We start from the raw sequence: 10,664 nt of genomic DNA on the forward strand, positions 1-10,664 counted from the left end.
GCTCAAACTGGGATCTGTGCATATAGTACCTGGTATGCTTAACTGTGTATGACACCACCCAGCACCCCTAGTTTAATTTTAAATTTAAAAAAATCAACATACCAGGTGATGTAGGGTGACAAACTGGTGGGGTGAGGGGGAGTGTGCAGGGGCAGGGGGGAAGCACACAGAAGAAACAGAGTCAAGAATAACACCAAAAACTGCAACCCAAAGTAACAGAAGGAGAGAGAGAGAGACTGCCAGTTCAGGAAAAATATCTATGAGTCCACCTAGATACGTTAGGTTTGAGAGGTCCATTGGTTGTTGATTTATGAGGTAAGTCAACAATCAGATAGCAGATTCAAGGAAATATTGATTAAAGATAGAAATCTGACATCACCAGAAGGTTGATAATGTTTGAATTAAAATAGATAGGTAATAATTGGGGGGGGGCCGTTCAGATCTTTGACTATAAGATATGCCTAACATTCTGCAAAGTCTGACTAAAGGAAGGTATATGAAATGGACCTGATTTCTTGTACTTATCTCCTTCCAAAAAAAAAAAAAGATAAAACGAGGAAAAAAAACTTCAGTTTAGATACTTACAGTCAATGCTTATTGTGAGTTTATTTGGTCCTGTAACGAAATCAAATTTTCACACAATTAAGGGGTTTTCATGACCGTCGATCAGGAATCGGGCTGTAGACACCTCCTTCCACAGTCCTTCAAGTTGTGGTTTAAGTCAAATGGTTATCATTGTCTCAGCTTGCAACTTGGAAATAAGCATGATTCATATCACCCACCTTCTGATAATTTATGAAGAATATTTGGATCCAGGATGCATTTTGCAAGCGATCTGATATAGGAAAACCAGGTCACTTAATTCTGTGTGGAGTTCTGATGTCTGACAGAATGGCTCTGAAGAGGGACTGTCTTGGTGATTCCTGGAATTGTACTGGAAGTACTTGGCAAGGACTCCTGCACCAAGGCTTCCTTCTCCAGGGGTTTTGTGCTCTCTGGCACGGATACAATCTTCTCTGGGGAGCCAGCTACAGTTATCAGTGGCTGTACAGAAAGCCAAAAAGGGGCAGAGGTAGATAGCATAATGGTTATACAAAGAGACTATGATGCCTGAAGCTCCAAAGCCCCAGGTTCAATCCCCAGTACTACCATAAGCTAGAGCTGAGTGTGCTCTGGTTAAACAAAAGAAAAAAGAAAACAAAAAAGCAAGGAAGTTACTAGCGTAAGCTGAAATACACTAGGTATGGTAAGAAGACAACATTGCCCACTTCAAAACTGAACAAATTTGCTCTAACAAAGAATAAAACAAAAATCTGAGAGGATAACATAATTCGCCAATGCTTTTAACTGTCTGCAAGAACAAAAAAAGTACTTTTTTTTGAAGGAAAACAACAAAACTTAAAGACTCTTATCTACAAAGTAAAGTATCACTTATAATGTTCACCACAAAAATAAGAGGCAGAGGGAGTTGGGCGGTAGCGTAGCGGGTTAAGCACACATGGCGCGAAGCATAAGGTCTGGCGTAAGGATCCTGGTTTGAGCCCCCAGCTACCCACCTGCAGGGTAGTCGCTTCACAGATGGTGAAGCAGGTCTTCAGGTGTCTTGTCTTTCTCTCCCCCTTTCTGTCTTCCCCATCTCTCTCCATTTCTCTCTGTCCTGTCCAACAACGATGACATCAATAATAACAACAATAATAACTACAACAATAAAACAACAAGGGCAACAAAAGGGAAAATAAATATTTTTAAAAGTTTAAAAAAATAAGAGGCAGATATGAATTGTAATACAGAGAAAAAGTCAGGGCCAGGCGGTGGTGCACCTGATTAAGCACACATATTACAGTGTTCAAGGACCCAGGTTCAAGTCCCTGGTCCCCACCTATAGGGGGGAAAGCTTTACAAGTGTTCAAACAGGGCTGCAGATGTCTGTCTCTTTCCCTCTCTTTCTCCCCCTTTCCTCTCAATTTCTGTCTCTATCTAATGAATAAATACAATATAAAAATAAAATAAAATAAAACATTTATAAAAGAGAAACAAAGTATTGAAATGATAGAGAATCTCATGTTTTTTGCTAGACCACTATCTCTGAGCCCTTTATCTAACTGCTTGGACTCAAAGTAGGTGAGTGAGGTGAGCAGTCACTGCTGGGTTCTCCTCATCTCCTTGTGATGGAGGGAATCCAATTCCACAACCATAGCTTGACTAAGTAAGAACTGTCCTAAAATGATAACTTGCACACAGTCCAGACATTTTGCTGGCTCTTGCTTCTTTATCTCACACTTGACAAAATAATTCATTATTCATCTAAATTTTTCTTTAAAAAATGCTCCAAGGTATAAAACCTTGAGAGCAACACAAAGGGACCACTCAAAATATTGTGAGAAACTGCTTCATAAAGATATCACTGAGGAGTCTTTCTCTGCCTTGCATATTTCTATTTATACTAAAGTGAAGTAGGGGGTTGGAAAAAGATCAGTGTGGGCACAAGATAAGGGTAACTTTGTTTTTCCAAATCCTCCTTATTTGGTTCATGGTAGGAGGGAAAAAAAAAACCTTCAAATTGGTCCTTGAGAAAAACATAAAAAAATTATCTTGGGACTGGGTAGTGGCGCACCTGGTTGAGCGCACATGTCACAATGTTCAAGGACCTAGGTTCAAGCCCCCAGTCCCCACCTGCAGGGGGAAAGCTTCATGAGTGGTAAAGCAGGGTTGCAGGTGTCTCTCTGCCTCTCTCCCTCACTTCCTCTCTCCCTCTCCCTTCTTGATTTCTGGCTCTCTATCCAAAAAACAAATAAAGATGATAATGATAATAATAATAATAATAATAATAATAATAATAATAATAATAAAGAAATGGTCATATTGTATAAATTTATTCTCCACATACTAGTGTGCTTATGGAAAGAAGCACTATATACGCTAACACTGTTTTCTTGTTTTCAACAATGGGCTTATTATTCAGAAGTTGTATAATTAATGCAATTACAGATTCAATATTATGTTCAGTGTATCATAAGAACTGGCTTCCTTACATGAGGACATATTTGGCATGTGTACAGGAATTATTTTGTCAATTAAATAATAGCAGGTTCCACCCCCTCCCCCACATAATTTATAAGTTAGAATTGAGAAATCCGCGATGACTTTGAGTATTTCTCAAAGGAAACGCTACCATCTCATATGCTCCTAAAAACATCTAGAAGTCCCCCTACCTTCCTTTCCATGGACATCTGACAAGCTAAAAATTCAGCCCTGACAAATCCATGAGCAACAGAGCCACTCCCCTCCACCCCCCACACAAAACGTGAGCACTCTCCCTATGTGTCAGAGAACTGAGTGAGAGTTAACTTCTGTAGTGACTTTAACCTCTACCATTTCTCAACAACTGTCCAAGAAAGGAACTATTCCTAAGGAAGTGTTTCTTTAGACTGCTCATGAGCATATGAAACTGTCTTTTTTATTATCTTTATTTATTTAGTGGATAGAGACAGACAGAAATTGAGAGGGAAGTTAGAGAAAGAGAGAGACAGAGAGGCATCTGCAGCACTGTTAAACCACTTGCAAAGCTCTCCCCTTGCAGGGGGTGGGGGGCTTGAACCTTGGTCCTTGTGCAGTGTAACATGTGCACTCAACCAGGTGCATTACCACCCAGCCCTTTTTAATGTCTTTTTTAAATCTAGACTTTAAAACAAGTATGATGTATGAAAAAGTGGAGTGTGTTAGTATAAATGTAACCATGCTGGGGCTCCGGCGGTGGCACACCAGGTGAAGTGCACCACAGTATGCAAGGACCCACTTAATGATCTGGGTTCAGGCTCCTAGCTCTGCACCTTCAAGGGGAATGCTTTACAAGCAGTGAAACAGGTCTGTAGGTGTCTACCTTTCTCTCCCTCTATCTTTAAAACTTTTTTTTATTATCTTTATTGGAAAGAGACAGCCAGAAATTGAGAGGGGAGGAGGAGATATAAAGGGGAGAGACAGAGACACAGAGTGGGACACCTGCAAACCTACTTCACCACTCCTGAAGCTTTCTCCCCTACAGGTGGGGGATCAGGGGTTTGAACCCAGGTCCTTGTGCATTATAAATTGTGTGCTCAACCAGGTGTGCCACTACCTGGCCCCACTCTCTCTCCTTCTCTATCTCTTCCTCCTCTCACAATTTCTCTCTGTCCTATCCAATAAGATGAAAAAAAAAATGGGTGCCAGGAACAGTGAATTCATAGTGCTGGCACTGGGCCCCAGTGATAACCCTGGAGGCATAAATAAATAAATAAATAAATAAATAAATAAATGTAGCTGTGCTTAATATTTCCATGAGCGTCCAAGTTTAATGTGGAAAGTAGCAAAGCCTACTGAATTGCACAAAATCTCATTAAAGATTTTAAAAAATATATTTATTTATTCATTCATTCCTTTTTGTTGCCCTTGTTGTTTTATTGTTGTAGTTATTATTATTGTGATTAATGTCGTTGTTGTTGGATAGGACAGAGAAATGGAGAGAGGAGGGGAAGATAGAGGGGGGAGAGAAAGACAGACACCTGCAGACGTGCCTCACTGCTTGTGAAACAACTCCCCTGCAGGTGGGGAGCTAGGGTCTCGAACTGGGATTCTTACGCAGATCCTTGCGCTTTGCACCACCTGCACTTTTCCCACTGCACTACCTATTGACTCCCCACATTAAAGATTTTAATGCACCAAACATAGGGACACCTACAATGAGGTCTGATATTTGGTTCAATATATCCATTTACTGCTCAGCTTTCATGTACTTTGTAGAAAGGACAAAATAACCAATAAGTATTCCAGGGGAATGTGGCAAAAGCTATAGATTTTTTAAAATATGCCTGTGAGATGGATAATACATAGCTGCTTCCAACTATTTCAGATCAAGAAGGTATGACCCCTTTTACAGCACTGCAGGGGAGGCACCTGTGGCCTGACACAGAAATGCACAACAGAGAAAAAAATCAATCTCAAGAGCAAATAGCATGCCATCAGTAAAAGAATGCACGTGAAATACACACTAATAACTACAGTTAGTTTCTTGTTGGGTGCCATGGACTTGTGTCTGTTCCTAGTGGACTCATTTCTTTCTTTCACATTCAATTTAAAACAGAATCAAGAGAGACTGAGAGAAGGGGCCAGGCAGTGTGGCACCTGGCTAAGTGCTCACATTACAGTGTGCAAGTATGTTGGTTCAAGCCACCAGTCCTCACCTGCAGGGGGAAAGCTTCATGAGTGGTGAAGCAGGGCAGAAGGTGTCTCTCTATCTCTTTCCCTATTTCCCCCATTTCCTCTCAATTTCTGGCTGGCTCTATCCAATAAAGAAAGATTATTTATTAGAGTGAGAGGGAGAAAGAGGAAAGACTTTACAGCATTTGCTAAGCATGGTGCACCCATACAGTCCCAAGGGTTCCCACCCATGACAAGGAGTACATTCTGTTGGCTGAAGTATCTCCTGGTCACAGCCATATTTATTTTCTGAAAAATACCAAGTCTTTTTAAAAGGGCTTAAAGAATCTTATATGAATGTCTATTTGTTTCTATTGACAGATTTGATTTAAAAAAAAATCTGATTTCTTAAAAAAGTAACATCTATGATAATTCTCTGAAATCTAAAATGAAATAGCCCTCAAATTCTTTTTTTCACTGGTAAAGATCTTATTGGTGTGGCAGGTGGTGGTGCACCTGGTTGAGCACACATGTTACAATGCAGAAGGACCTGAGTTTGAGCCCCTGACCCCCATCTGCAGTGAGGAAGCTTTATGAGTACTGAAGCAGGGCTGCAGGTATCTCTGTCTCTCTTCCTTTCTATCTCCTTCTCCCCTCTGGATTTCTGACTGTTTCTATCCAATAAGTAAATAAAGATAATGCGGGGCCAGGCAGTGGTGCACCTGGTTAAGCACACACAGTACTGCATGCAAGGACACAAGTTCAAGCCCCTGCTCTCTACCTGCATTGAGAAAGCTTTACGAATGCTGAAGCAGGACTGCAGGTGCCTCTGTTTCTCTCTATCTCTCATACACTCTCAATGTCTATATCTTTCCTCCCCTCTCAATTTTTTCTGTCTCTATCCAATAGTAAATAAATAAATAAATAAGATCTTATTGGCAAACACTGTTAATAGTACTGGATTGTTTATCCACATATTAATGTGAAGGAAAAGAGAATCAAGTGGGAGCCTCAAGGTGGCCCAGCTGACCTGTGGATTTCCTGTGTCTATCCCAGGTATGTCTGTACCCAGCACTGAGTTTCTCCCCTCAACCTGAGACACTGTTAATAGCTCCAATGACTCTGATACTTCTCTTACTTCACGGTTTGTCAGTTCAGTTTTCTTGAAACTATTACCAGGTTCTTCCTTCATCACAGTCTCCTCTTTCCTGTCCTGGAATGATGTGACAGAGGAAAAAAAAAAAAAAAAGGTAAGTCCCTCTGGAAGAAATACAGATACTACGTCACTGAGGCAGACTGATGGGGATCTTGTAAGGAGCCTTAGCCTTCTGGTAGCTCCACAATTCCTCCGAACTGAATTCCTTTTTAGTTCCCAGACTGCCCAAATTCTTGTGATACTCAGGCCTCTGTCATCCTCACAAGTCCAAGAAACTCCCCAGTTCAGTGCAAGAACCTTATCTGGGATTTCAAATTACCGTGAGAAATCTGGATGGAGCCCCAGGCCAAGCCCATTTGAGTGTGTGCACACCCACCCACCTCTTCTTTTGCCTTGATGATTTCTCTATGGTGATAGAGCCAGTGAGCCAGGTACTCTATGGGGTCGCTGGGTCGAACCATTGCCACCTCTGCCAGAGCTTGGGTCAGGGAATTCCCAAAGCACCTCTTCAGGTATTCAGTCTCCATCCTTGTGGGCCTGAGAGACATCACAGCAGAGTCATCATCCTCTATAAATCTAATTTGACTTAAAAAAACAAGAGCCCAAACCCATTCAGATTCAACTCATTATAAATGTGAGGTGTTTCTGGATTCCACCCTTCACTCTCCCTCTTTGATTTTTGTTTTGCTTTATTTTGTTTTCCTTCAGGGTTATTGCTGGGGCTTGGTGCTAGCACTACAAACCCACTGCTCCTGCTGGCTACTTTTTTCCATTTTATTAAATAGGATGGAGAGAAACTGAGAGGGAGGGGAGAGAAAGAGAAAGAGTGAGGAGAGAGAGAGAGAGAGAGAGAGAGAGAGACCTGTAGATCTGCTGTAGCAGCTTGTGAAGCTTCCCCCTGCAGGTGGAGAGCAGGGACTCGAACCTGGGTCTTAGTACTTTGTGTGTTTAACCAGCTGCACCACTGCCTGGCCCCCAAGTCCACCCTTCTCTAAAGAACCAAAAAGTATGCATGCACCGATATAATAAAAGTTCTTACATTCACATGAACATTTTTCTAAAGCTCTCCACTTGTCTTGGGTCCTGGGAGATCAGCAGACCTAAGAGAGCTTGATATAATGGTGATTAGGAGTGGCTGTGTGATAACCTCCCTCACCCACACATTCTACCTCAGAGCAGGGAGGAAATCACTGAACAGGTAGGAAGTCCCCAAAGGGGCTCTAGGTACTCAGCAAACTGCACTGTGTATTGTGAGGTTGCAAGCAACAGTCATTTATGACATAGAGCAGAGGCTCATTTATTTTTCAAGAGACCACTGAGAGGGTGTTGAGCACACACATTACAGTGTGCAAGGACCCAGGTTCAGGTCCCTGGTTCCCACCTGAGGGGGTGGGGGAGAGCTTCATGAATGGTGAAGCAGGGTTCCAGGTGTCTCTGTCTCTTTCCTTCTCCATCTTCCCCTTCCTCTCAACTTCTGACTGTCTCTATCCAATAAATAAATAAAGATATTTAAAAAGATTATTAAAAAAGATTTTAAAATAAAAAATAAACTCATAGGAAGGATAGGTAGGGGAGACGCCAGGCACTTCCACTACTAGCTAGGTTTTCCATTAGCTCAGTGCTGGTTTATGGTAGGGCTGGGAATTGAACCTGGAACCTCAGAGCCTCAGGCATGAAAATCTTTTGCATAAACATTATGCTGTTGTAGAGGAGATGTAGCCAAAAATAGACAAGGAAGCAGACTGAAAGTAGATCAGAAAATAGATAAAGAAAAATAGGTAAATAGAAAACAAAGAGAACTGGAATATATAAAAACAAGTTAGGTGAGAACTGGGTCAGACTACTCTGTCATCTGTAGACTAAAATATTCCATCCCCTGAACAATATCTGCTAACTGAAAATGTCCTTGTTACTGATGGTGGTTGGTTACAAACTTACGAAAGTAACTGTAACTGCAAGGGCTAACTGCTTTGAATTTTGCTTCTGAACTTCCTGGCTTGCTTACTTGTGCTTACAGACTTGGAATAGACTATAAAAGGCAGTTTAACCCAAGGTTGGGGGTTGAGCATTTTCTCTGGAATACTCTAGGCTCTGACCCATGTGGGTAATAAACTCTTCTTTCTGCCCATTCTGGTCTCCATCTCATTACTGGCTGTAAAACTGTCTCCTCAGCCAATTATTATTATTATTATTACTAGGGTTATTGCTGGACTCATTGCCTGCAAGATGAATCCATTGTTCTTGGCAGCCTTTTTATTTCCCCCATAATTTTACTTGATAAGACAGAGAAATTCAGAGGGGAGGGAGAAATAAGAGAGGGAGAAAGTTACCTGCAGCATTGTTTTAATCATTTATGAAGTGTTCTTGCTATAGGTGGGAATGGTGTGTATGTGTCTGTGGGGTGGGGTTTGGACACAGATCCTTGCTCATGATAATGTATGTGACCAACTGGCTGCACACTGCTTGGCCCCTGGAGTTTGTTTGTTTTTTTCCAATTATTTTGTAACCACCATAGCATAACTGAATCAAGCCAGAATTATCAGTGAGTGCTAAGGCTCTCTTAGTATTTGACAACAATTGGTACATAACTGTTTAAAGTTTCTCCCCACAAATTATTTATTAATTCCAAAGGGAAATATTTAAATTTGACAGTAGTGTAACATGGCCGACTAGTTCCTTCTGAATCTTCCTGCCCTATCCTGCACCAGGTTCTTGATGCCCTATCACCCCCCACACCCTTGTATCCTGCTCCCCCAGAGTCCTTTATTGTAGTATACCATACCCAGTCCAGGTTTCACTTCCTGCTTTCCCTTTCTAGTCTTCTTAGTGTCCACCTGTCAATATGATCACCCAGTATTTTCCCTTCTCTTTCCAACACCTAATTTGATTACACCTAATGAGTTCTTTACATTCCATCCAAGATGAGGCAAATGAGATGGTTCGACCTTCTTTTTCTTTTCTTTCTTTTCTTTTTCTTTAATTACCACAAGGGTTATTGCTGGGGCTCTGGTGCCTATAAAATGAATCCACTGCTGCCAGTAGCTTTTATTTATTTTTCTCCCCCCTCCCGTTTTCTTCTTTCTTTAGTAGGATGGAAGAAATTAAGAGAGGAGGAGAGAGATAGGTAGACAGAGACACCTGCAGCCCTGCTTCACCACTCATGAAGCTTCCCCTTCGCAGGTGGGAAGTAGAAGCTTGAACCTGGGTCCATGGGCATGGAACCATGTGTGCCTGACCTGATGCACTACCAGCTGGTCCCTGATTTCATCAATTTTTTTTTTAAAGACTGGTTGATATCCTACTGTGTACCATAAATTCCATCATCATTATTATTACCACCAGGGTAATCATTGGTGCCCACTTGGTGACTCCCAGTTGTCTCCCCCCCACTTCCAATTGCCTTTTAAAAAATTCTTCCTGACAGTGAAAAGAAGGGGGGGAAGAGAAAGAAAAAGAGAGAGAGAGAGAGTAGAGCGAGACAGTGACATTATTACCATTGCTACTTGTGAGAGACGGTTAGGTCTTCTCTTCAAAAGAACATGACTAGAACAAGTGCTTAGTACAAAAATTCTTTTTTATAAATTGTTATCTATTACCACCTGTGGCCAGTAGTTTTGTATTCTTTAAGTCAGCTCCTTGCTGTGCTTGCTCATCCTCCAGCAGAGACCCTCAGCCTCTCTTCCTCCTTTCCTTATTTAGGCAACAGGGAGATTGTGAGTTCTGATTGTGAGCTCAGCCCAGGGGTGGAGGAGACAGTTCTGCGTCAGGTATAAAAGATGGGAAAAGGTTGAGGGGAGCACGCTGCTGCCTGATGGCCACTGTTGGTAGCATGTCTTTGCAAAAGAATAAATGTCTTGCTTCAACTCCTTATTTTTTGCCTTGATAAGTAATTTTAATTGGATACCATTTACAACATACTGAAGCTCCTTCCCTGAAGAACCTGGGTACTTTACAAGGGGCACCGCTTCTGGGCCCTCTTTCTATATTATTACTATTATTATTTCCTCCCTGGTTATTGCTGGGGCTCAGTGTCTGCACTCAAATCCACTGCTCCTAGAGGCTATTTTTCCTTATTTTTTGTTATTATTATTGTTGTTACTGCTGTCATTGTTGTTGGACAGGACAGAGAGAAATCGAGAGAGGAAGGGAAGACAGAGAAGGGGAGAGAAAAGACAGACACCTGCAGACCTGCTTCACTGCTCCCGAAGCAAGCCCCCCGCAGATGAGGAGCAGGGGGCTGGAACCGGGATCCTTGAGCCGGTCCTCTGGCTTTGAGTCATGTGCTCTTAACCCGCTGTGCTACTGCCGGACCCCCTACTATTACCTCCAGGGTTAT

General features: G+C 41.9%; 1 protein-coding gene across 1 annotated transcript; it reads right to left on the reverse strand.

The window, feature by feature from the left end:
- Positions 1-581: 581 nt before the first annotated feature.
- On the reverse strand, positions 582-7,529 carry DYDC2 (DPY30 domain containing 2). The gene is given in 5 exon segments (XM_007539050.3): positions 582-918; positions 921-1,044; positions 6,311-6,385; positions 6,709-6,865; positions 7,368-7,529. Coding segments are annotated over 5 exon segments (483 nt in total). The 5' UTR covers positions 7,370-7,529; the 3' UTR covers positions 582-793.
- Positions 7,530-10,664: the final 3,135 nt, after the last annotated feature.

The sequence above is a fragment of the Erinaceus europaeus genome, chromosome 1 (genome assembly GCF_950295315.1).
Source record: "Erinaceus europaeus chromosome 1, mEriEur2.1, whole genome shotgun sequence".
Classification (NCBI taxonomy): domain Eukaryota; kingdom Metazoa; phylum Chordata; class Mammalia; order Eulipotyphla; family Erinaceidae; genus Erinaceus; species Erinaceus europaeus.